Source organism: Penicillium macrosclerotiorum (assembly GCF_028827735.1).
Source record: "Penicillium macrosclerotiorum strain IBT 26536 chromosome Unknown utg000001l_segment0_segment0, whole genome shotgun sequence".
Classification (NCBI taxonomy): domain Eukaryota; kingdom Fungi; phylum Ascomycota; class Eurotiomycetes; order Eurotiales; family Aspergillaceae; genus Penicillium; species Penicillium macrosclerotiorum.
The window spans coordinates 2,588,380-2,615,328 of record NW_026643081.1 but is presented as its reverse complement, the minus strand read 5'-3'; the positions used below and the strand labels follow the sequence as shown (position 1 = coordinate 2,615,328).

General features: G+C 51.6%; 11 protein-coding genes across 11 annotated transcripts; 6 read left to right on the top strand and 5 right to left on the bottom strand.

Annotated features, from left to right (window-relative positions):
* Positions 1-154: 154 nt before the first annotated feature.
* N7462_000874 (LysM peptidoglycan-binding domain-containing protein) lies at positions 155-1,228 on the bottom strand (the record flags this gene model as incomplete). Its single annotated transcript, XM_057072600.1, has 2 exons — positions 155-724; positions 794-1,228. 2 exons carry the CDS (start codon positions 1,226-1,228, stop codon positions 155-157), a joined length of 1,005 nt encoding a protein of 334 aa, XP_056939130.1.
* Positions 1,229-1,734: 506 nt separating this feature from the next.
* Positions 1,735-3,202, top strand: cox5b (cytochrome c oxidase subunit IV; the record flags this gene model as incomplete). The annotated part of the gene is made up of 6 exons (XM_057072599.1): positions 1,735-2,005; positions 2,165-2,218; positions 2,466-2,624; positions 2,737-2,837; positions 2,909-2,999; positions 3,105-3,202. Coding segments are annotated over 6 exons (774 nt in total), but the record flags the coding sequence as incomplete, so codon positions are not given.
* A 639-nt stretch (positions 3,203-3,841) lies between these two features.
* On the bottom strand, positions 3,842-5,701 carry N7462_000872 (purine-cytosine permease family protein; the record flags this gene model as incomplete). Its single annotated transcript, XM_057072598.1, has 5 exons — positions 3,842-4,631; positions 4,697-4,810; positions 4,876-4,948; positions 5,010-5,160; positions 5,225-5,701. 5 exons carry the CDS (start codon positions 5,699-5,701, stop codon positions 3,842-3,844), a joined length of 1,605 nt encoding a protein of 534 aa, XP_056939128.1.
* Positions 5,702-6,879: 1,178 nt separating this feature from the next.
* N7462_000871 (SANT/Myb-like DNA-binding domain-containing protein) lies at positions 6,880-8,062 on the bottom strand (the record flags this gene model as incomplete). Its single annotated transcript, XM_057072597.1, has 6 exons — positions 6,880-6,921; positions 6,992-7,075; positions 7,156-7,188; positions 7,244-7,291; positions 7,390-7,819; positions 8,058-8,062. The coding sequence occupies 6 exons, from the start codon at positions 8,060-8,062 to the stop codon at positions 6,880-6,882; spliced, it is 642 nt and encodes a 213-aa protein (XP_056939127.1).
* A 136-nt stretch (positions 8,063-8,198) lies between these two features.
* On the top strand, positions 8,199-8,414 carry N7462_000870 (uncharacterized protein; the record flags this gene model as incomplete). The annotated part of the gene is made up of 1 exon (XM_057072596.1): positions 8,199-8,414. One exon carries the CDS (start codon positions 8,199-8,201, stop codon positions 8,412-8,414), a length of 216 nt encoding a protein of 71 aa, XP_056939126.1.
* A 3,057-nt stretch (positions 8,415-11,471) lies between these two features.
* Positions 11,472-12,726, top strand: N7462_000869 (ER lumen protein-retaining receptor; the record flags this gene model as incomplete). Its single annotated transcript, XM_057072595.1, has 2 exons — positions 11,472-11,969; positions 12,154-12,726. 2 exons carry the CDS (start codon positions 11,472-11,474, stop codon positions 12,724-12,726), a joined length of 1,071 nt encoding a protein of 356 aa, XP_056939125.1.
* Positions 12,727-16,649: 3,923 nt separating this feature from the next.
* N7462_000868 (uncharacterized protein) lies at positions 16,650-18,036 on the top strand (the record flags this gene model as incomplete). Its single annotated transcript, XM_057072594.1, has 4 exons — positions 16,650-16,769; positions 16,872-17,600; positions 17,706-17,771; positions 17,839-18,036. The coding sequence occupies 4 exons, from the start codon at positions 16,650-16,652 to the stop codon at positions 18,034-18,036; spliced, it is 1,113 nt and encodes a 370-aa protein (XP_056939124.1).
* A 1,649-nt stretch (positions 18,037-19,685) lies between these two features.
* Positions 19,686-21,030, bottom strand: N7462_000867 (putative translation factor pelota; the record flags this gene model as incomplete). The annotated part of the gene is made up of 3 exons (XM_057072593.1): positions 19,686-20,333; positions 20,407-20,895; positions 20,953-21,030. 3 exons carry the CDS (start codon positions 21,028-21,030, stop codon positions 19,686-19,688), a joined length of 1,215 nt encoding a protein of 404 aa, XP_056939123.1.
* Positions 21,031-22,526: 1,496 nt separating this feature from the next.
* N7462_000866 (aldo/keto reductase family protein) lies at positions 22,527-23,673 on the top strand (the record flags this gene model as incomplete). Its single annotated transcript, XM_057072592.1, has 6 exons — positions 22,527-22,619; positions 22,669-22,679; positions 22,737-22,794; positions 22,851-23,032; positions 23,089-23,458; positions 23,518-23,673. The coding sequence occupies 6 exons, from the start codon at positions 22,527-22,529 to the stop codon at positions 23,671-23,673; spliced, it is 870 nt and encodes a 289-aa protein (XP_056939122.1).
* Positions 23,674-24,114: 441 nt separating this feature from the next.
* On the top strand, positions 24,115-25,047 carry N7462_000865 (uncharacterized protein; the record flags this gene model as incomplete). Its single annotated transcript, XM_057072591.1, has 1 exon — positions 24,115-25,047. One exon carries the CDS (start codon positions 24,115-24,117, stop codon positions 25,045-25,047), a length of 933 nt encoding a protein of 310 aa, XP_056939121.1.
* A 668-nt stretch (positions 25,048-25,715) lies between these two features.
* On the bottom strand, positions 25,716-26,724 carry N7462_000864 (M50 family metallopeptidase; the record flags this gene model as incomplete). The annotated part of the gene is made up of 4 exons (XM_057072590.1): positions 25,716-25,922; positions 25,987-26,031; positions 26,115-26,477; positions 26,542-26,724. 4 exons carry the CDS (start codon positions 26,722-26,724, stop codon positions 25,716-25,718), a joined length of 798 nt encoding a protein of 265 aa, XP_056939120.1.
* Positions 26,725-26,949: the final 225 nt, after the last annotated feature.

Here is a 26,949-nt window from a genome sequence, read left to right as displayed (position 1 = left end):
TTGAATTTCTATAAGTTTTCGACTTTCGACTCTGGAATTGCACCGTCCTTTCCAATGTGTCCCCATAGACTAGTATAAGATAGATCCTAGCGTCGATCCGACAACAGCATTTATTCCAATCTTGGTTCACCGCAACACTCTCGATCAGATGTGACTAAGCAGTGACCATGCAGGTTAAGGACTGCCAGCGCATTTGAGTAGGATTCTTGGCATTGCATGTGTCTTGAGGCTGCACGTTCAGAGCATGGCCGCCCTCGCCGCATTTCTGATCCGACACATTACAAACGCCTTTGTGTAATGTCCATGACAGGATCGAAGCCTCATCATCGATATTGCAGTCGGCTGAATCGAATCCACCATTGGAGTATTTTTTGCAGTACACTCCCTGGTCTGAGATAGTCGAGGTGGTGCCGCCAAAAATATTGACACATTTTTGGTCCTCGGATTTGGAGCCCTTCAATACATAGTAATCTTTATCACATGTACTACCTTCGTAGGCAACTAGTGTCCATTCTGGGCCTGCACTGGTTGTCGTTGTTGTATGATGTGTAGTGGTTTCGGCCGCGGTGGAAGTTGATACTGCGTCGGTCGTGGTCGAAGCCCGTTTGGTCGTGGTCGCCGTGGTTGCTTTGGTCGTTTTGGTCTTGATCCCGCAGTTGGAGATACACCGATCGCTTTTTCCACACCAAAAATCAGTTGAGTCGCACTGTCCGCCTATTGTGCACTACTTGGATGTAAACGGGTTAGTTGACGCATGATCTTATATTTGCGGATTGCCGAGTAGAAAGCTTACACAGTCATTCTTTGACGGACATGGATTCAACGACGCCAGGTCAGACCAGGTGCTCGGCCGGACCGTGCCAGGAACTTGAGGACCACAGACCGCAGCGGCGAGGGCAACTGGCATCGGAGGATCGCCGGGACTGAGACAGATGAAGTCTCCCTGAGCGATGAGGTCACAGCCTTTCCATAACCAGTTGTTGGCGTTGTACTGGTTGATGTCCGCGGCCGTCAAATGGTACTTCTGGGTAACTCGCGCGCAAGTATCCCCACCCTGAACCACATATGTGTAACAGATGCCATCTGGTCCCGCCGAGAGAGTAGAGCTGGTCTGGGTATCGAGAGACCCCTGGGTTGTTGTAGTCGGCGCAGATGCAGAACTAAGCAAAGCTGTTGTACTCGTGATGATGAGGAGCCCACAGAGGCCAAAGTAGGAAAGACGGCTCATTGAGATAAGTGACACTGAAGGGTTCCAGCACCATATGCTGTCTTGACTTTCCTATCCAGCCGTTGGTGACCTCTTTATGTGCGTATATGCTGGAGAACTGCACAGCTTCAAGCACCGTGTGAAACAGAGAATACATCCTGAAACAGGTCAATTCTAATAATAATATCATGTTCATTATAATGATATTCTGGGAATGCTAGGGACCCTGCACTGTCTCTCAAAGACCGAATCTGATCATTGGGTGGACGCCATGCCCGACTCGAATCCGTCAACAAAGAGGGTACTGATGATCATAAGTGACAGGCGTGACAATGATTCGCCGCTGATATTGTTGATCTCCATCTGTCTAGATCTGTTTTGCTATCAGTCAAGTTCACGGTCTGCGGCTGGCTTTCTCAACTTCCTCTTTCGTTCTTTGTATACATCCCCATGGCCTGGCTGAGCCCTAAGCCCTGATTCGCCGAAAGCGGATAGTACATTAATGGTCGATATCGTGCCCCGTAGAATCAGCCAATCATGCGCTGAGTCATCCACATTACCCGCGGCCCATTGGTGCACGAAATGCGCCAATCACAGGCCCACGGGCTGAAGCGGCTTCAAACTCGCCCAACCTCAAACCTCCAAACTCTCGCCTTTCCCCCAAACCCTCCCCCTCCACTCCATCCTCCCTAGCTCTCAGGATGTTCCTTCAACGCACTGCGTCCGCTATCGCGCGGCGCTCGCCCGCCCGCGCCTTTACTCTTGCTCAGCGCCCGTTCTCTTCGTCCATCGTGCGCAGTATGTGATCTTCCCCCAGTGGCCTGATCCGACCTCCCCCGACCTATGTCACCTCTCCTCCCCCCGACTCAATTGGGGTTCAGCACACCTTTTGGCCACTCATGGAAGATTGAATCTTGCCGTTACGATCATAAGCTAACGCGAATTGTCTTCAAATAGGCAACGAGAAGAAGTGGGCTCCCAAGGATGAGGGCAAGGTCCTTTCCTTCGAGGGTTAGTCATTTCCCCAGCTTCGCAGCGACCAATTGCTCCGCCTCTGCCCTTGATATCGAAGAAGGATTCCTCCTGTCCATTGTTTTTACACCTATCCACCAATTGAGCTTTGCAGGTGGCACCAAATGTCGGAAACATGGATCGATAATTCCTCTCCATCGAGTCATGCTGGCTACGAGTTGCTCGGATGCTGCGAACCACTCTGCCCAAGAAACAAAACTGACTTTTATCTTTTCACCAATCCCAGAGATCAAGAACGAGGATGACCTCCTTCCCCCGGGTGCCAAGCCCGGTACCGTCCCGACCGACTTCGTTCAGGCCACCGGTCTTGAGCGTCTCGAGCTTATCGGAAAGATGCAGGGCATTGATATCTTCGACATGCGTCCCCTTGATGCCTCCCGCAAGGGTATGTGCGACTCTGATTGAGCGACTTGCGTTTATCTGGCGCCTATCGTCACTATCCTGCACCCTGATATAGCCCCAAAGCCAACTGCTGACGACTGCCTTCACGCGCATAGGAACCCTCGAGAACCCCATCATTGTCAACGGTGCCGGTGATGAGCAGTATGCTGGTTGCACCGGCTTCCCCGCCGACTCTCACCAGGTCAACTGGCTGACCGTACGTCGCACCCCAAACCTCTAGCTCCTCTCAAGTTGAGCCATCGGAAAACTAACCCGCCCCCTTGCCAGGTCTCCCGCGAGCGCCCCATCGAGCGCTGCAACGAGTGCGGCAACGTCGTCAAGCTCAACTACGTCGGTCCCGAGGAGGACCCCCACGCTCGTACGTGCATCAAACCCATTTCCCCTCTACTTTCCCGTCTCCTGTCCCGTACCCCCCTTAGTCACTTTTCTCTCTGTACACATTACTCACCCACCCTCCTCGCAGATGATCACGGTCACGGCCACGACCACGGCCACCACCCTCCCCACGAGGAGCCCAAGACCTTCGCCGACTACGTTAAGCCCGAGTACTGGTACCGGTAAGCGCGGTCCACGCTCTGAAAATCCTTGATACAGTATAAATCGGCGAGCGAGCATGTGTGTGTGTGTCTGTATCTGCGTCTTGTCCGGCCCTTCGGGCTTTCTCGCGTCTCTTTTGTAGAATAGTTCTCTAGTGGATGAAAATGAAGAGTGCCGATGGAAGGTGTACTTTTTTACTAATACTGTCTGGTCTCTTTTTGTGCCTGGTCTTGGATGAATAGTTCCGGGGGAAGATTGGCTGTAAATTTCTGCCAACGAGAGCTGGTCACTGAAGGGTGAATGGACATGTAGATGAGTGTCTTAAGGTGCTTCTATTCATTTGGAGGATTGGACAATTCAATGCTTTATATATTAAACCGACATTCCAAGTCGTGTAACTTTTTACTAAAATGGGACTCTAACCAGCTCCCACTGAAAGCAAACGCGATGAACAAGAATATAACAGACACACTCTTACCCTCCTCTATACGAGCCCATGGAAACGTGTTGAACGGCTCGCCTGCATCATATGATCATATATACACCCGAGGATTACATGGCTCAGAAACCATTGCCGGGTTGAAACAGGCCGTAAAAGCGTTACAAAATCATACAGCTTTCGACGGTGACTTCTCCTCGCTGCGGTGCTGGCGGAACCGCCACCTACCGGCCAATAAAGCGCAGCTCTAGATACCGCAACGGGGGATACACGACCGCCGCCCAGGTAAAGCCGACGTAGTTGCCCATATCAGCGCCGTACTCGCCGACCAGCTTCGCGATGGGGCCGATATACCAGACCTGGGCCATACACAAAATTGCGCCGGCCCAGCCAATGACGAACGCGATGAAAGCGGCGATGCCGATGGGCAGCTTGGAGGGATCACGCCACGCGGCCCAGTTGTAACCGGTGCGGAAGCGGAAGAAGAAAAACTCCTCGATAATGATGGCGAACCAAATGGCCACCCAGTAGCCCATAAGGGCGAGGAAGTTGGTGAAGATGTCGGAAAGGTTGCTGCGGCCCGCGAGGGCGCAGACAGTGTAGATGATGACGCCGACCGTGTTCCAGATCACGCGCGGCACTCTCTCCGCGTAGCGACCGAGGATCTGGAAGTCCACGCCGGAGGAGTAAGTGGGAGCGACGGTGTTGGCGATCAGGCCCAGGGCTATGATGACGGAGCAGAACTTGCCAAAGCCGTGGAGGGGACCGAAGCCTTCCACGATGAGGGCCCCCTGTCCACGATCATAGGCGGAGGCGTATTCAGGGTAGGAGCTGATTCCGGAGGCGAGGCCGATGCCGCACACTAAAGCCATGGTGAAGGATAATAGGAGGCCAGCTAAGGTGAGGGTAAAGATTGTGAGGCGCGATGTGTGCTCGGGATAGTAGACGAAGAAGTCTGCCGCAAGCGGGGAATAGGTAATTGCTGCACTGAGACAGAGGGAGAAAAACGATAGCCTAAAGTTGAAAGGTGTTAATTATGCCTGTATTTAAAAATGTTGCTGGTTGATCTATGAACTGACCTGTTACCGGCAACCGTTCGGGAATCGCCCTCAGAAACTGTGGACAGGTCGAATTTCGTAGCCGAGACGCCAAAGAGGATACATACAACGATCAGCTGGGGGAGAAAAGCGAAGCTGGTTATCCATATATTAGCAACAAAGCACGGAGGGGAAGAGGTGGATATAAGAGGAGAGCTTACCGCTCATAGTAATGGAAAACTTGGATGCCAAAAGTTGCAACTACCCAACTGATGATGGCAATGATCACGATTCCTATCAATCTGAAGTTAGACCAGCGAGTTTTCAAAGTGCCACAGACCACGACCATACATACCCACAGCAACTGACATGCCTCCCGGCGAAACAGCAGACAAGATCTGACCTCCGACGACACAGTCGATCAAGCAGTATCCAATCATTTGGATGAGATTCAGCAGAACGATAATCTTGCTGGGCCACCAACCCATCGAGTACCGACCAAAGGCCTAATCGGATGCACTTAGCATAAACAACTTGTTCCCATTGAGCAGAAGAACCGCCTCAACATACCATAGTTCTGATCCCCGAGATCGGACCCCAAGTAGCCATCCACGACGCCACCAGGGCACCCGCAAGGGTGCCAAACACTGCCGTTAGGGCTGAGTCCTTAAAGCTCAACCCATAGACAGCAGGCCCCAGCATCCCCAGAGTGATGTTGTTCGCCGCCAGGTTGATTGAAACCCATAGCAAGAATGCCTGCAGGTACGATACCCATGACAGTCGCTTCATGCGCTCATCCGCTGCCACTCGCTCAATGCCGCGCGCCTCCAGGTTATATTCGACAAGCTGCTGTTCAAAGGCTCTGAGCAGCGAGCCTAGACGTGTGCCGGCAGGATTGCGACGGTTCGCATTATCGGGTGGGTATGTCACATCGGCATGCGGCTTGTCCTCGCCGGCGACGGGCTGGTCTGTCGACTGTATGGTCTTGATGTCGTTCGATTTCTCGTTCTGCGCCGCTACCGCAGCGGTTTCATGTTCGATAGGCATGCTGTAAAGAAACTTGTTAGTCTATTCCCTTCCTCCCACCAGAGAAAATTGAAGTCGCGCAAGGGACAAAAGGCGCGGAGGTAGGTGCGTGCATGAGTTCCTTTCGCTGGAATTATCCAGATCAAGTTCAACCGTATGATCTCAGAACGGCGGCGGGCCAGGACCGATGAACAAGAGCACAATGCAGCCTCGCATGCACCCCGCGTTCATGGGCCTAAGTCCGCGGCCGAACACCGGTCTTCATGCAGGCGGTTTTTGAACCAGAAAGGTACCTTGATTACTAGACAATTCCTTGCTACTCGTCTTCATGATAGCCAGGAGGTGTGAATATGGGGCCAGTACTCGGTCATCTAACAAGGGGCAAGCCAGACGATGGTCGGTGTCACCTAGATGAGTCACTATGAGGCAACTTGGGTGTTAGCGGGACACAGACTGGTGGCGGGTCGGGGGTGGGGGATCTATCAGTTGACGGATATGGTTCATTGCAGTGGAAGGAAAGAGTGATTTACCTCAAGGGTTTAATGCCTGAGTATATGAGACCCAGGGCGCAACTGAGAGACCGGTGCAACAATTGCGTGTTGGAAGAGAAAACATGTGGAGGGAGGGAAAAAGTTGTCGCCGCGGGGAAAACCTTGAATCACCCGCATTCTCGGCGGTTTTCCGCCTCCGCCAGATCGGCGGGCCCGCCCTTATCGTGGCCAGCGCGTTCTATGGACTCTGGACTAGGTCTATTTCAACCGCCCGAGGGTGGAGTGGATAGAAATTACTGAGATATCGGTCTGGGGACTCATCAAATATTGATCATAAAAAGGAAATGAAGATAAAAAAAAGAGAAATGTGAAAAAGAGTTGAACAAAGCCCATGACACCAACACAGGAGGGAAAACGCCTGAGCGCAAGAAGAACAGATATTTCAGATCCAGGCAACATCAATGGGGTAAGTTGAGCAGATCGGAGGCGTGAATAAAAAGAGAAAATTCAAACAAAAGAGACCAGATCACCAACTCCATCTGCCTTGTAAAATCAGTGGCTTTTAGGCCATTGACGACACTGCATCGCTATGGAATTGCAGAATCCGGGGGAATGCCAAATTCATGAATGATGCATCACCGAAGGAGATAAGAACAAAAGCAGGTAGAGAAAATCAATCATCACTTCATCAGCGGGTTCATCAGGCACTCAAAGGTTCTTGAAGTGCTCTTTGGCGTATTGTTCGCAAGCCTGATACAAATGGAGTCAGCGGCCCATATCGAAAATAAGATTATGACATGGAAAAAATAGGAGGACTCACCTTGGCAGGCTTGCCAACCTTCTGTCCAATAACCTTCCACTTATTGGCCTCGTATTCTTTAATTGCATCGCGAAGCTTTATGGACTGCACATGCCAGTGAGAAAGAGTTCAACACAAATGGCGCAAAGGGCGCAAGAGCACGATAGTGCAAGATTTAATCATACCTCATCCTCAGCGAATTCCGCATAATGCATATCCTGCGCATACTAATCAGAATGTGACAAGGAGAATTTGGGTATCTAGGATGCATACCTTGTACCAGTGCTTCTTAACACTGCCTTCAGTTCGCGTAGGGAAGGTCTGTGGCGCGTCAAAGAGAGCATATGTTAGATCCAGGAAATTTGTACGACAGTCCCGCCGCCAAACAAAATGGGGCAATCATCGAAATATGCCCTCACCTTCGCAATCTCGCTCCAACTCCGACCAGCGTCGCGCATGGTCTTCAGTCGCTGTTCCTCCTCAGCTGTCCAGGGCGTGTTAGTACGACCCTTCTTTTTAGGGGTGGGCTCTGCAGCCGGTGCCAAGGCATTAGGATCGCCCTCGATCGTACCACCCGCAGGGTTCATCGGGGTGGCCATCATGGTGGAGCCAGTCGCTGGGGACGGGGGGCGCTTGCGGGAAGTTGAGGATTGTTGTTGCTGTTGTTGTGGCGGCGGAGGCTGCTGTTGTTGTGCTTGCTGTTGCTGTTGGGGGATGGGCGCCGTCGGGATAGGGATGCCCTCAAAGGTTGGAACGCGGTGAAAAGGATGGATTTGCTGTTGAGCCAGAAGGTGTGGCGGGGCACTACTTGTGGCCGATGTTTTGATTCGTTTGGACGTCGGAGGAGACCTGAGGTTCAAAGAAACAAATGTCAGTGAGAGCCGGAGGAAGAAGATTGCAGGGTTGATCTGCAGACGGGCAGGTGAGACGCTGTGAATAGCAACGCGAAAGAGGTTTTGGGAACGCGCGAGATGTGAAGAGCAAGGCAAGACCGGCTTTCTCTCTCTTTCTCTCTCAGTCTCTCTTCCACAAGTCTCCCTCCCGCAGCACAGGAGCCGGATGGAGATCACAGACGAGCAAGACTTACGACATGGTGAAAGACGTAGGTTTCAATCACACGCCGATTCATCTGTACATACACACGGGGCCGCGCGTAGGGGTTAGCAGATCTGCTACAGGCGCGCCATGGTCAACTTCTAGGAAAGCGGGCTCGTTACACCAAACGACGATGACACAGGCGCATCCTAGGCAGAATCGGAGTTGGGGACCAGGAGAACCGGAGCGGCAGCAGCAGCAGCAGGTAGCAGAGAAGAGACAGAGAAGTGGCAAGAAGATCGGACGACGCGACCGACGAGACGCGACCGACGAGATAGACAAGATCAAGCCAGGAAGATGGGGAGAGGGAAGTCAAGTAGGAACAGAGCCGGCAGCTCAAGCAAGCTAGCTGAGCAGAAGCTGGATGCAAATAGCTCTGGTCCGACCGGAGTGATGAACTCCTATGAAGTGGATTCGAGGACTCGAGAAGAAGGGAAGTGGTGCTCACAGATCAAAATCGCATGGTCGAAGTGTCGAATCAGGGACCTCGAATTCCTCCGAGTATGGGGAGAACATGAGGCTGGAGAGGGGGGTTGGAAGCAGCCGAGGGTGAGAGCGAAGCGAAGAGGCGAAGAGGCGAAGGTAAGGCGAGGGGACGAGGGGACGAGGGGACGAAGGAGAAGAGGAGAGAGGGTTGGATGGAGGAGGTTGGTTGAGTCCAGATGGAGATGAAGAGAAGAGGAAGACCAAAGGGGGGTGGAGGAGCGCGGGAGCGGGGAGAGCGTCACATCTTATTTCCTCTGCTCTGCTCTGCTCTGCGTCGCGGACACTCCATGGCTCGAATGACAGAACGCCATCGGCCCCGGCCCTCGTGGCGATGGGATTGAGTTGATCTTCTTATGGATTCTGCGAAATTTAAAATCTTAGTCTTAAGGTAATCATGGATTGGCTAAAGGCGGAATTCCAGACGGATGTCTATGGTTCTAGATTCGAAATGGCCGTGAGTATACTCTGCATTCTAGACCCTTGAGGGAACCAAGAATACCAGAATACGAAGAACGAAAGACTACCAAAGCCTGGTCCTCGCAAGTTTAGTTCACCATGTCTCCCTGCCTCCCTTTCTCTGCTCTATTTGCTTGGGAAACATCGACCTCGGACCGTTGCTTCATATGGGATACACCACAAGCTCCACCCCACGAGAAGGATATACATCATCTTCAAGGCGCATCGCATGGCACCAATGCCAGAAGAAAGGAAGAAAAACAAAACGACAGAAGACTGGAATCAGCATCAAAACCACCTGGTCCACACCAACCACCTTCCCCGACCACCCCCCTTCTCCGGTGCATTCCACAACCCACCGTTCGTCACTCTAGGAACCGATCCCGGGGCGCCCTGTCACAAGTGGCTCGTGCTGCGCTCCAATTCGGCCGACGAGGGAAATCTCTGCAGTAGCAGGATGGTCCACGTCCCGGACGCTTCCATGAGACATTTGGGCCGAAGAGTTTCCGCGAGTGGCCTGTTCCAGAATCCGGCGACCCGGCCAGCTCTCACCGTGCGAGGGATCACGGTAGGGAAAGGAAAAAACAAGATCCAACCCCCACGGGGAACAGGCCCAGCAGAAAGGAGGATGGAGGGGGGACTTCCTATGGAAAGACGGACGGCCTGAATTCGACGGCCAGCGCAGCCAGACAGTGCTAGGCCGCTCGAGCCGCATGGCGGACATCGCCAGAACAGCCAGCAAGAGTTGCTTTGCAGGCAGTAGCTACACTTGTTCTGGCCTCCGTCCAATCCGAGACTTGGCGGGTTCAAGGTCAAGCCACAGGTCGGTTTCGTGTGCAGCCACGACGGCCCCTCTTCCCCTCTTTGTCTCTGGGATTCGTCGAATGGTAAGGCCGAGGACGAGCTCTCGTATCACAGTAGTCCGTCTACGCAGATAATCAACATTGAGAGACTCTATCCGAAGAAAAAGAAAGACGGAACCCGAATTCTCGATAGGGCTCGGTTCCCTCGTCAAGGAGCCTTGCCCGTGGATGGCCTGGTCTCCGATAGAATCTCAATTCAGCACTGACGTCCCAAATTGGCAAGCCAGACAGCAGGGGCGGAAAGGCGAGATCGCTCTCGCCGGGCCCAATTGGAAGGGCCGAAGGCAACGCCATCCTGCACTCATGCACTCGTGGAGGAGGGGGATGGTCCGCGCAGGGATCCTGCATCTCGTCGAAACAATGTGGCTGTCTCGGTAGCAATGAGGGGAGTGATGGCCGGGACTCCCCCACGGATTCATGGATTTCTTAAACAGAACCATATCTGCTGTTATTATAAGGCGTGAATGTGGGTACATCAAGACGGGAGTTGACGAAGTCGGTTCATCTTATCGCTTTATCGACTCCGATACCGATTGAGTGCAAGGTTGGTCTGGCAGAGTAGCCGTCTCGGTTTTGAGACCTGAGCAGGTTGATTCAGATATGTCTGGTAGCATTGAATCACTCTCGATGGGTCAGGTTGTCTGTCTCTTGTCTGTCTCTTATCTGATGGATGGGAAAATGGGAAGACACATCGAAGCGACCGTTGCGTTTGCGATGATCTCGAGGACAAGCCTGTGCCCATGATTATCCGACCTGCAACCTTATCGCGATAGTGGTCTTATCAGGTGTCACAAGTCTTGGATGCCAATCTTAAAGACTATGCTGGATGCATAAGAACATTACTGCCTCAGCTTCGAGATGAGGAGTGTAAGCAACGAGGTCTCTTATCGAAGTGGGAAACACGGTTTGAGTCCCGCAACTGCTTGTGAGTTGTTCCCTTGCTACAGAGTCCTCAGTGTAGAATCACCAAAGCCGTTTTTTGTCAGGGCAAATCTAAGATTGAAGGTCAGCATATGAATTTGAATAGCATCAGTAACATGGTAGCAACGAGGAGACATCTTGGTTTTGGGCTCATTGATCTGTCGTGATGCGTCTACCCATACCTTCCACGCTTCTCTTTGAAAGATACTGTGGGGCCCGATAGACACAGCTATCGGCCAAGGCGAAGGGTGTTAAACCGCACTGAGTCCATGGCTATTGGACCATCTCTATCATACAAGGGGCTTCAGCGTCAATTGCCCTCCTTATAGGAGCGGAGAGTACTGGCGAGTTAAATATAGTCTCCTTATATGGCCCCCTTCAGGCATACAAGGCACACATCCTGCCGATCCCCCAGCTCACGTCATGCCTCACGTGAGGACACGCGGCCCAAGCTTGTATCACCGATAACGCGGAGAGCTCATCTTCCCCGACCTCTTGCTGGGACGGACTGTTGACTCATGGGACGCGCAGGCTGCGAACCGGAATATTGAGTCACAACCCTCAATGCTGCTTTGAATAACCTTCAAGCTCTCGTTTTCTCGACAATTACTGGCTTGCCGTGAGCTTCCCCTCGCCCTCGTCACCCTTCGGTTCCCCGCAACCGCCTCATCCCTTCCACCATGGCGTGGAACGTATTTCGCTTCCTGGCGGATATTTCCCACCTCGCCTCGATTTGTATCCTGATCTGGGCTATTCATAAGAATCAAAGTGCCGAGGGTAAGTGTCAAGGGCTCTGGAACCAAGACAAGACCTTCCACGATCGAGGAGAATCGGGCGTTGGTGAAGCTGACTCTGGGGTTGCTTATCTAGGTGTCTCGCTCCTCACACAGATCCTTTATGCTCTTGTGTTTGTCACTCGCTATCTGGACCTTTTCAATAGCAACACGTGGTCGTTCGCCAACTACGGCGCCAGCGTTATCTGGAATGCGTGTTTCAAGCTGTTCTTTCTGGGCTCGGCCTTCTACACGATTTTCGTCATGATGAAGGTGTTCCCCCGCACCCGTGAGCGCGAGCGCGCCTGGAAGCTCGGTATCTACTCGGTCATCGGGTCGCTCGTGCTGGCGCCGATATCCATCGCCGCCCTGGAGCCTGATGAGCTCAGTCATTGGTTCTTGGAGGTACGCAAAGACATTGGCATCAATCATTTCCACATAACCCAACCCAAACAATTCCCAAGAGAAAGAAAAATCTTCCTCCCAGCCCATTTCTAAACTATTATCCACCCTCTGTGACCGACGTGCCTTTTACCGCAACGTCCATCGGAGCTTTTCCGAGCCCCTCCGGCTAACCCTCGCTACGCAGTTCCTCTGGGCCTTCTCGATTATTCTTGAATCAGTTTGCGTCCTGCCGCAGCTTCTGCTCCTCCGGCAAACGACCGTACCCACTGTCATTGACTCGTACTATCTCGTTGCGCTGGGTTCCTATCGCGCCTTCTACATCTTGAACTGGCTGGTGCGCGGCTTCGGCGCCGAGAAACACTGGGACCCAATTGCTTTCATATTCGGCATCGTGCAGACCGCGTTCTACGTTGACTTCGCGTGGGTTTACTACTCGCGGCAGCGCGTGAAGCTGCGCAATGGCGGCGTTGTCGACTCAGAGGATTTCCGCAAGAGCTGGCTGGTCAATCGGGTGATCAACTTCCGGGGCGGGCGGGCCTCAACCGACGAGGAGGAGCAGTTTCACGGCGAAAGCGGAAATGAGGGACTTGCGGCTGGGGGCAATAATCGATGGGGCGCGAGAGGCATTTCAATCGCGGCGGATGATACCCTGGAGCAGCACGGGCGCTACGGGCACGATGAGGATGAGGACGCTTTGGAGGGTGTTTTGGAGGACGATCCGCTGGACCCTGCGGCTGGACGGCGGGCGCGCAGCTGAGAGAGATTCTTGGATGAATGGGTTCAAGGTGTCGCCATCGACCCTTGCTGATCGGTCCTTTGGGACCGTCTTTCCCTTTTTTTTGGAGCCCTTTCTTTCCCCCTTTTTTTGGTGATAGCTCTCCCTACATGTTCAATTTCCGATTTCCGATTTACCATGTATCATGTACCTTGTGTTATTTGCTCTCACTTGGCCGGGGGCCACCCGAGGCAGCATGAACTGCCTCGAGCTCACAGCCTGCATATGCAAGTCTGTTCAGTGAAATTGGTGCGAGACGGTGCATGAGCAATGTACGAAATCACCAAGCAACCAGGGCCCCGGGCCGGCCAGTGGAGCAAGCTTGCTTCGCACCAATGAAGAAGCTTTGTTTTCTTCTCCGATTTTTCGGGACAGTAATGATCCTCCTGTCCGTGAATCACAAAAATCTCAGAATATCAAACTCCGAAACGGTACCTGTATGTCATTGTAGCAGATTCAGAGCTTCGGGAAAGCAGATCAACCACGCGATGTTTCAGAAGTGTGCATAGAGTCAGGGGCGCCTGGCCCCAAGTGGACGCCGGCCCCATCTAAGCCATGATGGTGGGGAACGGAAAAGTAACCAGAATGGAGGTTTGGGACGAGAGCAGGTGGGGATCAGAGCCCTAGTTGTTTTGGGATTGGACTCAATGGCGGAGTATAGGGAGTAACAGGGGGCACCGAGTCTCCAGACTCGAGATTCGAGACTTGCCCAAGGCTGTGGCAGTACGGAGTGCCTACCCACTTTGTACCCGGGGGGCAGCAGGCTGGAGCGATCTTGTGTGGATCCTCCAGGATCATCCAGGGACAGACTCGTTCGTCGTTTGGTAGCTCGATCGTGCTATGGCTGATCCATGATTTCCTGTTTGGTCGTCCGAGGTGGGTTCGTCGGTGTATGTCGCATGTTTCATGTTTCATGTTTCATCGTTGTTGGGTCGATCAATCGACTATCCCCAATTAGACACTTTGAACTGCAAGCTTCACAGAATGTAATGTATCCTGCCTGAACCGCTGCTTGTGTGATGGCTGTGGAAGTGGAAGCAAGTTGTGGTGTACCTTGCATATCGGGAATACTCTGTATACTTGTCGAACGACTTGATTGAGTTCCCGAAACTGCAAAGTCTATAAAATGCTGAAAACGGAACAGGTAGAGAAAAACATAGACACACTATTTGTCAAGTAGACATGGCCTCCTAAAGCTAGACAAAGCACTGGAACAACTAGAATCATAGAACACTCCAACTTTCGACGTGCTCGGATGCACGAGAGGCTTGTCCCCTGAGCAAACCGTTCGCCTTGTCGCGAGTCTGACCTCATTTTTTTTGGGCCCGATTGGAGGAAAATGGGGACGTCAATCCAAAAATCCATTTGTTATGCTTTCTGGCCCTGGTCCTAGTGATGTCGCACCCAACAGGAATATCTGCCCCCTTGCCATCACCAACTCAAGATTCCGCGCGGCACTTTTGTGTCCACTAGTGAGATTCTCGATGGAGAACCTGTCGTGCTCTGGAGGCGAGACTGGTCCTCTTCTGTGACGGGAGCGCTTAGAATCACTAGATACCCCGAATGTCTGGACAGATCTACATTGAATTGAACAAACCAGACATGGCACTTTCGGTCATCCCATGTGGGGGATTATTTTTTCTCTTACGAAGCGATAGAAGGTCAGAAAGGGGAGGAGCAAGAAATTAGAGTATTGGCTGATGAGCTGACTACAGATGTAGTGAGCACTTGAAGATGACGGTGGGAACTAGTCTTCGATTGACCCCGGGTTCTGGACGCAGAACAAGTAGAAGACTAGACTAGAACCTGGTCGTGGTGGCATGGCATCCACTAGAGGATGAGCAGTAAGCATTAAGTGGCATGGGGCGTCATCTAGTAAATACTGCGAGCATAAGGAACAGTGGCATCGAACCAAATGAACATCGGCCCCCTTTGATGGCTTCCGTTGATGACCCAGTCAGGAACCCTCGCCCGTTGTAGTCCAGTCATGGCCCACCCTTTTACTTTCCTTGCATTTGACAGCTTTTGGGGCAGCATTTAAATCGAATATGCGGCTAAAGAACTGCACAGGGTCTTAGGTCCTTATGGTGGCATCCAGATGAACAACAAGACGCACAAGTCGAGCAAATGGCAGGTCTGACTCGAGCCGAGAGTCGACGATGCCGAGCCCCGATAGCCTGCCTGGGCAGGTCAGCGCTTAACCACCGGCTGAGAATTCGCCGGGCAGAAAAGCCATTGGGCCCCCGCGCGGGTAGCCTTTCAGCCTCAGTAACCCCCGGTAGCCTCTCATCCAGTCAAGAGGCGCCGTTGTGCCGGCCTGCAGTCCTAGGGTTACCCGCATACCCATGTGCTGGCCCCCCGGTCCCCCTCTGATCCTGCTGTCGTGCGACTCGTGGGTCCTGATGATGTCGTCCTGCTGTCTGCGAGAAACGGAGAGAAGAGGAGCCGGAGAGGCGAGGGAAGTGATAGGATCATGAAGGATGGTGGATCTTATCCCAATCGGTCTGGCGATAAAAGAACAAGAACTACGAGGGGGAGGAGAATCAGGGCCGAGATCTTCAGTTGGGGCCAATATGTCAATGTATGGGGGATTTTCTATGATTGCCATGATCTCCTTCTAAGACCCCCCAGATCTTGTTATACCTCCATCGCCGAGCAACTAATACTAACGAGACGATATATAGTATATGGTAATTAGAGTAGAGATGCGAGTAGTTGGGTGGTTGGAATCAAACAAGTATTTAATGACTTAGAGACTGCATACCCAACCAGTCATATGTGCAAACCAGAATGCGACATGGCATAGCTGCATAGAACATTGTCAACTAGGGCAGAAAAGGGGGGAAAGAGGAAGCCCAGGCGGGGATGACGGGCTCACGGGCCTGGCTCTCGAAGATCACGGGCCAAGCAGACCCGGGAAGCCTTGGGGGGGGGGGGGTTGTTCGCACTGCCCAGTTCCAGTCTGATATGACCTAGTATGATAGTATGATTAGCCCATAGCCCACCCTCCCTACTCATTAGCAGTCCTCCCATTCCTCTTTTAACCCTCTCCTCCCCAGCGCTAACAAGAAGCTGCCAATTTGACGTTTTTGCTCGTCTGGTCCACACTGGTGTTGGCCATCGGTTGCAAATGATTCCCGAACCAAATTCAAAAGGAAATAAATCGGTCATATTAGAATAACATAATGGTACTAAAATAAAAGGAATATTAATTGACCCAAAAAAAAGGGTGGGCCCCTTGGACTTCATCACCGGGTGGCAGTCTGTGCCCCCCGGGGGCGTGTGGGTAGTGGTGGATGGCGGATGGGGGCGGGAAACGCTGAGTTATCAAGTCAAACGGCCCGATTTGGGCCTGCTGGCGCTTAAATATAGGCCCTCATCGAGTCTACACGGACCCACTCACGGCGCTCTAGTGCATCACGGCGGACGTCGGCGGTACTATCCGGTGTTTCTGGGGGCCTCTGAGCCTATAGTTTCGAGGTTGACAAGGCGAACTTATTCTTCCTGCCTCGCGGGCCAGGACACCCACGGCCGTGATATCGCGGATCTAGCCTAAACCCATGCGGGAATCGCATCTCGATCTTTTGGGGATTTATTTTTTTTTTTCTGTCCTCTCCACCCGGGGCGACGCAGGACCCAGAGCTTGCCATTCTTCATCTATAAGAGTCGCTTTCTTCAAAGCTTTTTGTCCCTGGATCGTTTCTTCATCCACGCCAACCATTCTCTTCATCCTCCTCCCCTACCTGACCTGCAAGTATATATACTTTGCATCCTATCCTCCTTTCCATCTTCTATCTTCCCAAGAAGCTGTCGGACGTGTTTCAACCTCTGCCACCACCGCGTCTGTTCCAATTAGCTTTGCGCCAAACCGCAAAGCTCTTTCTCTTCTCCAGTGAGCCTGCTATATGGTTCTACCGGACGATCTTGTGAAAATCATGTCGCTGCGCCCAGACATGCCCTGCCCTGAAGAAGGAATGGAAGGCTTCTATGAGGGCATGGGACAAGGCTGGACCGGCGTGGATACTGTGAGACTGACCCTACTTTCACAAAATATATCTGCCCTCCCATTCTCTCCTACACTTGGATTGCTAGTACAAGAGCAAAACTAACTTCGGTTCTCGTTCCAGCCTGGATTTCAGACACCTTATATGGGTGTCAATGGTCCTTCTGGACCCTATTGCACCGAGTCTCTTCACCCATCCAACATTTTGACTCCAATCAGCCTGGCCGATAACTCTTTTCGTCCGAGTCCAGCCCTCAGTCACATCAGCCACCAGTCGCAAGAGTATCCCCCTCCGGATTACGGACACCGTTACAGCACTAGTAGCATCCATGAAACTCTGCCGCCTCTATCTCAGGGCCTGGGAATCACCGGGCCCTTCCCCAGTGAATATCCCCGGGGCTCCGATTACCCGCGGACTAGCTCTTCCGGCTCCAGCTACGGCTACCTTCCAGATGAAATACACTTCAACATGGGCCACACGCCTAATATCTCGCCCTCCACAAACCCTCCCAAGCGATTGAAGCGAGCATCCGCTACACCCTCGCGCGACACTCCCATCAACATCCTCCCGAACCCTGAAGGCCTCCAGCGCATGGAGCTCGAGCGCCAGAATAGCCTCAACTCGCCGCCACATGTCCAGCCCAAGCTGCGGGCCCCAGGCCGTGGTCGTCGTGATCCCCGCGCGGAAGAAGAGGACGCCTTTGTCGAGGATCTGCGCCAGCAGAATCTGGCCTGGAAGGTGGTGCGTGAAATGTTCCGACAGCGCTTCGACAAGGACGCCTCCGAAGCCCGCTTGCAGATGCGTCTTCTCCGCCGGCGCAAAGAGCGCCTTTCACGCTGGGACGATCATGATGTGAGTAGTATGTGCCCAGTTTAATAGATAGACTTTCCATTCTAAAAAAAAAAAAAAAAAAAAAAACTTGATCCGGGCAAAGAGCTAACTGGTATTGCTCGCTAGGTGCAGCTCCTTATTACATCCCATGAGATGTGGGAGAATGAAAAGTATCAGTTTGTGTCCGAAAAGGTATGTCTACATGACTCGTCTACTATATACTCCATGATTCTAGTTCAGCAACTGACTCCTTCTCTAGATGAAAGAAATGGGCTCCACGAAAGAATACACGCCGGAGCAATGCAAGGCACAACTGCGACTTTTGGAAGCGCGACAAGGTCGACGGGATTATGGCAGTGCATCGCCGTCCGCATTGTCTGATCCTCCGCTTTCTCCATCCATCCAAGCCTCTCTATCACGGAAACGGTCCCAGGCTGAATTAGAAGACGAGTACTAACATGCATTCCCCACAAAAGCTACTGTTTTACTTTACCTTCTTGGGCTCGCGGGCGCTTTCCGGTGGCAAATATCTTTTCTTTTGTTTCCATCATACCACAGGGGGGTTTTTTTTTTTTACTTTTTTCTTATTGACTAAAGGAGTTACGAACAAACAGAGGTTAACAGGGCCTTCGGCGTTGGTAGGGGCAGGATATCCCCGTGATGGTGTTTATGAATTTCATTTGTCTTGGCTTACGACTTTCCTTCCTTGTTTATCATGTCTATTATTACTATACATTTATCCTTGCATTCAACCCCTGTTCCAAAGGGGATATATCATATACCTGGAATAAACGAATTATATCATTGCATTCTATATCTTCCATACTGAGAAGCAAGATATTGTACACTGAGATCCACCATTTCTGCAATGTTGCGTCATCGGCCTTAGCAACTTCGACTTCCCAAGTCTCCCAAGTCAAAGCGAGGGGCCGGGATGTGATGCTGCTCCTGCATTCCTCAGATAAAACGACTTCTCCAGACACATCCTCCGCACTTTGCACCTGTACGCCGAAGCATGTCCCCAAGCGATCCTGATCCAAGTATAGAAACAAAGTGTGACTGCAGGAACAAGGCAGACTGCCAGCCCGACCCACCCCCGAAAGAAAACCCACGCTAGACCCGCCCTGGCGTAAACGCGCACGAATGAAAAGCCGGACATGCTCACCCGAGCCCCGCTCTGAGTGATCCTAAATCGCCGATGATTCGCATGGCTCTTGCACTGCCGGCCTTGCTGCGAGCCTGTTCAGGCGGGACCCGGGCCACCGGGTACATCTGAAACGACGCCCATCACGATGCCCACCGCTGGCCCCATCCTGGCCCGGGCTCGACGCAGGGCCGAGTTTGCTGCGCAAATCGTGGTTGACATAGGCCCAAGGGTTCGGGAGAGGATCTTCGGCCACATGGGAGCGTTTCAGCGCTGTCCCTGTTTTGATGCGCCGAAGCCGATGCGACTGCTTCTTCGGGGAAATCTGACTCTTGCTGACTTTCTATATTCGGACGTGCTAATCCTGTCCTTAGCCCCCATTGGGTGAGCATGAGGCATTCCATGGTTTTGTGCGTGAGCTACGAGTGCAGAGTATATTCATGGACATTCATGGACATGGGGCCGATCACTACAGGGACGCAGGATCGAGGGGAGGGGGGCTTGGATCGGATGTGCGGAATTGACATGGGAGATCCTCGACTAGCCTAGATGTGATCGGTTATTCTCTAGCTTCAAACGTCGAGCTTCTCGACGGAGATTTTCTCCGCGTTCTTGGGTCTCTCGATCCAGGGAGGCGCAGTCTCCCACAAGTCGGAGCTAACGTTTAGCTAGAGCGTTTCGCAGGCGAGGTCTCGTGTGCTTCGGAGCCGAAGACGAGCCTGAACAGGCAAAAGAAGCTCCAAAGGATCGTGTTTCAGAAATCCCAAACCGGATAGCTCAGATCAAATTTAGACAAAGGTGTGACTAATCTGCTGGGGTGATTGGGGTCCCCAACGTTGGTTTCGGATTGTAGATCATGGTTTCGTGTTGGTGACGAACATCCTGTCAAGCTTCGTCCTATCAACGAGCTGCAAAGACGTGCATAGTATATCCCATTAAGGCACACACCCATCCCAGCCGAATCAGGCTTCATCCTCGGACTCGAAGTCGTCCTCCACTATGGGGAACGTCAGAAGCGCCGCGATTCCTCCCAGTCCCTCCAGGCGCTTCCCACTCTCATGGTCGGAGCTCAGAATACGAACTTCGCCCCCTTCAACATCCCGAACTCGGTCAACCAGCGCTACCCAGCGTTTCCGTTCGCCAACATCTTGTGATCGGAACAGTTTGTTCGACATGATCAGGACTCCACCGCCGCGCCCAACAGCACCCTGATCGACCGCTGATTCGACCTCTCGAGGCCCGTACGTGGCCTTGTTCGTCTCCTTCCGAAGCTGGTCTAGGAAGTCGTCCATCAGCCTAGTCTCGCGGGCGTACTTTGTATCGGCCAGGAGCGTCTTAACTGCCGGGGATTGAAGCACTTCCGATAATGAGTTGAGATAGCCTGATGCGGAATGAACAACCACAATGCTCGGCAGTAATCGCTTCAACCCTGGCGTTGTTGTAGATGCCTCGGACTGAATGTACTTGTGGAACCCCGCCGCTACGAACCCCGGCGATGCAAGGAGCACCGGCCGCACGCCGTCATTATTCGACCCCGACGTGATGCTCGTATTAAACTCCATCTGGCGCAGCAGTGTCTCCAGCGTCACCTTGAAGAACTTGCCCATTCCCTAGACATAGTCAAACTCAACATGTTAGTTATGAAAAATATCTCCCTTCCTCCCCTCTCTCAGATTGCCGTACCTTATCATGATCCCCGCCGCCTTGCCGTTTCCGCGGCACCGACATCTCAACCTTCTGCTTCAATATCGTCTGAAACTGCCCAATAAAGCAGATGTGCGCCAAACCCTCCTGCATCACCACTGCCACCGCTTCCGCGCGCCTCTTCCCGCTCTCGTCGACCGCATCCTTGAGCATCTCGACCGCAATACTATCCCAGCCCACGCCCTCACCATCCGCGCCAACTTCTTTCTCTAGCGTGAAGTTGCGGTTCATTTCGAGGTCCAGCGTGTGGAACTGTCCGACCTTTGTGTGTGCGGTCTCATTGATGATCTGCCCGGATACGTGCAGCTGCGAGCTCTGTGGGTCGAAGTCGAGGCTCTTGACGCGGATCTCGAGGGTTAGATGCACGCGCGTGGAGGACGTTGAACCTGTGTCTTGTACGCTGGTGACGCGCCGGATTGCGCTGGCACGGAGGAGGTCACCGGGGCGGATGAGATTGTATGCGTGCCACTGAGAGTCTTAGGTCAGTTTGCGGAGTGGGTGTTCGTGGGATCATTGGAAGTGTACCATGTCTTCGGGCTCTTCGGGGCATAGTGTGACTGTCCCCGAGCCACCGTGCTCGATCTTGTTCTTGACGAGGCGCATTGCGGGGTGGTCGGCTTCGCCGCGGCCACTTGGGAGGGGTGCGTAGTGAGGACTCAGAGGAGGAATTATAGCGAGCGGTGGTCCTGAATCTGCCTCAATGGGGTCTACTCGATGTGCGCAGGCGAGTCGGAGAATAAGAGATATCGAGGGGGCAGCAGATAATCTCTCAGGGTCGCTTTATGTAAAAAAAAAAAAACATAACAGTGATCAGATCGAGTCATGCCTCGATCACCGCGTCTTTCCTGCCCCGCACAATACTGCCGCTCTTGACCGCCTATGGTAGCGACCAACCCGCGGGATGCAATTAACAAGTCACACAGTGGCACTTATTTTAACGTTAGGGATGACAGTTATTATTGTGTTATAACTTTAATGATTATACTTTTCTGGCACTTATCATATCCACACCCTCAAGGTAGCCCACTTCGTGTGGTCTTGCTGTTAGCAAGTTGTAATGCTGTTGGGTTAGTGGGTTGGTTAGCTTGATACGCCAGCTGGACTTATCAGACGCCATTATGATAGTAATTTCAGACTGTTACTAATACTTTGTCTGCTACGGTAGATACGGGAATTGAGATGTGGTGCCCGTGCAATCCTTCTTCAAGCTACGATTACCTCACCGCAATTCGTTCTGGAAACGGTATGATTCGATTTTGACCAAATCACAGGTTTAGAGAGGAATCTCGTATCATAACCTTAGCTAATTACCAAGTGAAATCATAAGAAGCTCTTAGCAAATTCCTCAAATTGCTATCCAATTATGCAAGAAAATGTTGGGAAATCCTGCTCTTATCTTCCCTCAAGTCATAAGTGCTCTCGCAAATCGCTAATCAAGATTTGATGCCTGGATAGCGAGGTATTACAAGCTTTGTTAAATCTGTCCTCTTGGATCCCTTTTAAAATCTGGAGGGAGAGAAAATGTTTGGAGATGAAATCAGCAATTGAAAAACATTGACTTGTATTTGCAAGAGGCCTAGTTGTAGTATTAACGTAAACGAAGTATCATCCCACAACCATTACATTTTCCCTGTGGCTTATCGATAAGGAAGAGAAGCGCTTATCAGATCATGCATTCAATCGGTCTAGTTTCAACCTCTTATTTCCACAAAGAGAAGGAAAGAACTTCTGGATGCTGTCCTGAAATCCCTCGTTTTAATTCCGCCCTCCATATTATTTACGCAACCTTCCTACGGTGTTAACCTTCCGGCCAGAGCAGTAATACCCCACCACAATACGTCCTCGTATGGATCATCCAGTAGCCATCGGCCCAGTCCGCTCTGCTTCCCCACTTCCAATGGCGACAAATTGCCCAAAGAAGGCCCCGACACAGAGAAGTCGGCGCGGGTATTGCGGAACCGAAGTGGCCCGTCGAAGTTATCAATCAGCAATAAAATGAAAAGTGGGCCCGTCCTTTCTGCAGCCATTTTCTGGAATTCCCCAATTTCCTTCTGCACTTTCTCATTCCCCCGCATCCGTGTCGCACCAAAATTGCAGCCATGGCCGGAAATACGCTTCAATCAACACGAAAGTTGGTCTCTGGGTATGAGATTCCTGTGGTTGGCTTCGGTGTAGGTCTCTATGGATCTCACGTAAATTCATCTCGACGAAGAGATTACTGACGGTTGTTCCATGTTGCAGGTTTACCAAACGTACGTACAAGCTTGCCGCAAATTGGACGAGAAGATTAGGCTAATAGGCTGTTAAAGACCGGCCGATGTTACAGAGCGAGTAACTCTCAAGGCTCTGGAACTCGGATACCGCCATGTAATCAACAACAATCCAAGTGACCCAGGAGGAGCAAAACTGACAAGCCGCTCTAGGTCGACAGTGCCAAGGTCTACCAGAATGAAAAAGAAAGCGCTGCGGCTATCCGCAAGTCTGGACTGGACCGGTCGCAAATATTCTACACAAGCAAGGTGCCCCGCACATATATGGGCTACGAAAAGGCGAAGCTCGCGATCGATGAGAGTATCGCGGCCGCTGACCTTGGCTACATTGATCTGTATGAAATGATTTCCCAACCTGGAACTTAAAGAGCCACCCTAATGTCCTTCCTAGTATGTTGATTCACGCTCCTTATGGCGGCAAGGAACAGCGACTTGGCACATGGCGCGCCCTGGTGGAGGCCCAGAAAGCGGGCAAAATTCGCTCGTTGGGCGTGTCTAACTTTGGCGTTCAGCACCTCGAGGAGCTGGAGGCGTATATCCAGAGCGGCGCAGGTGGCCAGATCTCTGTTGGCCAGTACGAAATTCACCCCTGGTGCCCGCGTGATGATGTGGCCGAGTGGCTGCAAAAGCGTAACATCGTTGTTGAGGCATACTCGCCCCTGGTGCAGGCGACCCGTATGAAGGAGCCGGTACTGCAGAAGCTGGCTCAGAAGCACGACAAGAGCCCAGCTCAGATTCTGATTCGCTGGAGCTTGCAGAAGGTTTGTGATATCTTGTCTATTCGATGAGTTTGAAGCAAGACACTGATTCGTTTGTCAAGGGATATGTTCCCCTCCCGAAGTCCGTTACCGATGCACGTATCCTGGAGAACTCGCAGGTCTTCGATTTCGTCCTGTCGGATGAGGATATGGCCAGCCTCAAGCTCAACGAGTATGCCCCAGTGTGTTGGGACCCAGTCCGTGATTGCAAGATCTAGACCTAGAAAGAGGGCAGATGGGATATAGAAATTCAAAATACATAGGTTCTAGCATTGGGCGTGCGAGGTTACTGGTAGCAAAGAGGTTTTCTTTTTCAGATGTATAGCTGTTTCCCGGAAAAGATCAATCACCTAAGCTTTGGTCATATTGATCATGAAGAGCTGTTAACCCATTTGATATCCACTATGAGTCAGTATGGTGGGAGGCCACAATTTAAAGAAGTCGAGATCCATAAAGTTGCAAGTCAAAATGCAAAGGTGCGCCGACCCACCCGATCGGGCAATTTGTTGACTCTCGGCACAACGTATCGCCGTCATCTAAACCTCCCCGGAAACATGGGCACACCCGTATCATCGCGATCCTTTAACCCTCCAATGCACCCCACGAGTTCCCCATGAGCGGGAAATCGGCAGGCAGTCGCCGTGACGGTTGCCTCCACCATGCCAGACGAGCCGCGCCGCATCATCATCGAAAAATCCAGCACCGTTCGACGCCGGTATCAACGCAGCAACAAGCGATTCAAATTCACCGCCTCCCAACTGCGGCGAATTGAACGAGAAGAGGAACTCGATCGTCGAGCTAAAAATATTCGCGAGAAAGAGCAAAAGCGCATTGCAAATAAGAGAAAACGGGAAGAGAAGGAGGCGAAGGACCGAGAGGAGCGCAAGCGATTAGGGCTGCCAGATCCCAATGCGCCCAAGGTCCCGTCGAGCCAGCCGCTACTCGCGGCCTTCTTAGGCAACGCCAAGCCGAAGAAGCCTGTAGAGTGTCGGCCTGTTTCCCCTGTCTCAGTGGATATCACGACCGAAACTGAGGCTCGAACCGATGGAGGAGATACGGAAGTCGATAGTGCCGGGGGTGACACTGAGGTTGACTCTGATGTGTTTGATGACTTGGATGAGGAGATAGAGGAGGACATCTCTTGTCTCCAGGAGGATAATTCTTGTCTACAGGATGCGGGCATCCTCCACTATTCTTGCGCTCAACCCCCAGTCCCCGAAACTAGCCGAGATACGCTAGAATCCATGAACGACGATGACGATGACGAATTCTCTGATTGCTCAGCATTCGACGACGAAGACATAATGAACACGATGGATGCGGCTGCGGCTATACATCTGCCTTCGGTTAAATCGAAGAACAAATTCCCGATGTCCCATTCTCAAACCCTAACCCCATCTACCTCCGTACGCGCCCCTACATCGACACTATTGCAACCACATGCGAGTGACCAAAAGCATAGCAAAGCCAATCCTATCACTTCGTTCAACGATTCCTTTCGCGACGAGACAGCTGATTTTCTTGAAGAAATCTTCTCGCGTGGCTGTGGGGACTCATTTGGCGAGCTTCTCCAGCTGGATTCACAAACTTAATGATATCCCACCTCATACCTGTCTCGTTTTGGAAAAGGGTATTTTTATGAAACCCCCAAATCCTCACATATGATTTTCTCATGTATTAGGCATTGATACGAAATTGGACATAACTTTACCCTCTTTCTGACTTGCCGAGGGTGTTTAGGTGCGATTGAAAGCGATTTACCTTCTCCCTTGGTCTGCTGTCAGAATCTAGATTTTAACAACTTTTCGATATATCCTGGGTCATCTGGGTCATTTTGGCAGCTTATTCCCGTCATCGGAGTAAAAGAAAACTAAATTATGTTCAATTAAGTACCGTCAAGTACCAGGCCAGATCATAGGTTATCTACTATAATCTATGCTTCTAATCGAATTATAGACTTGTTTTTACCATCCTCAGATAAAGAAATCAAATAGGTATTGTAGTTTCTAGTAAAAATTAGGCCATATGTAGCAGGGAAGAATGGCACCAATCGTGTGGAGCAGAAGCACCACATATAGCACAGATTAGCAACCTGTTTAACCGCCTAGTACCAAATCATGAAGGGGTACAAAGAAAAAAGAATCCAGGGTAATGATGCTTCACTGATAGAAAGAAAAGAAAAGAAAAGCAAGGTTTGAAATTGGGTATGAAAAAAAGTCATTGTCGTCGTGATCAACGTTGCCGAGTCTTTCTGCCTGATTTAAGTGGGAATGAAGTGCTTTGACTCATTCTCTTGTTCGCTAAAGGACTGCCGGAAAGCTGCGATGCCTCCGATAATGCCAATAGCCATAAATAATAAGGAAATGATAGACCAGATCACTCCCCAGCACTGGGACGATCCTCCGTATTTGCTGGCAAAGACACTCGCATCCGAAGTATTCACTTTCCGTAAAATTAGATCATCGCACTAGGAGACGATTTTGTTAATATGTGATAAGATATCGGTTGCATTAGACGAAGCGGACACTTACAATATCCCACACGCTGTAGAGCGCCGACATGACACCGATGAATAGCTGCAGATTGATGATCAGCTTATCTTCGTGAAAAATTAAACCTCACCATGGTGAGATGAATTGCGTTGGAGGCAAAAACTTACCACCACCCACCGCAGAGCTTCCCCATGGGCAATGAACCAGCATGCCACCAACAAACCGACCGCAAGAAGTATTGTCATGATCGTCAACCAGTCCTTCCGGGCCCACCAAAGGGTCAATAGAAAGCAGACCCCAAGTATGATACTGGCAACTTTGCTGGCAACAATATCAAATCCGGCAAAGATCAAAAGAGCGCCGATAATTGAGGATCCTAAGTAGCCAGCGGGCAATGTGACAGCACTGATTCCACCTTGCATATGAGTCACGCCACCTTCGTGAGGATCCAGCGATATCGATTTGACTTTTCCTCCAGTGCAGCATGCAGTGATAGCGTGGCCGAACTCGTGGAATGCGATGACCAGCATCTATTTTATGAATTTATGATTAGCCTTCAATCTTTCTCGTATTCATCTTGGGCACTGAACCGACCTTGAAAGGCCACAAGGACCAGCGAACGTATGGGAGATTCCATAACAATGCGATCACAACCACATAGGCTGCCATGACCCCAAGCGTGACGGCCTGAGTGTGATTGACCGTTAAATCACGCTTAATCAGGAGCGGGGCCATTTCGGTCGCACGCCCACCCAACGCATGGTATAAGGCTGGCATGCTGACAGGGGGTTTGGAACAAAACCGAGTTGATTTAACAAGGACTTGCAGGTTGATGGAGAATTAAATATCTTTCGACAACCCCTAGCCTTTGATTATATTGACAACGCAAAGTTGTCAGGCTGGACGCGCGGAATGAACACGAATGCCTAGCCGTGTTATGTGGCACATTTCCCGACTGGGTTTAGTGCATGTGGCTGAAGACACTATTTTTAGGGAAGGGAC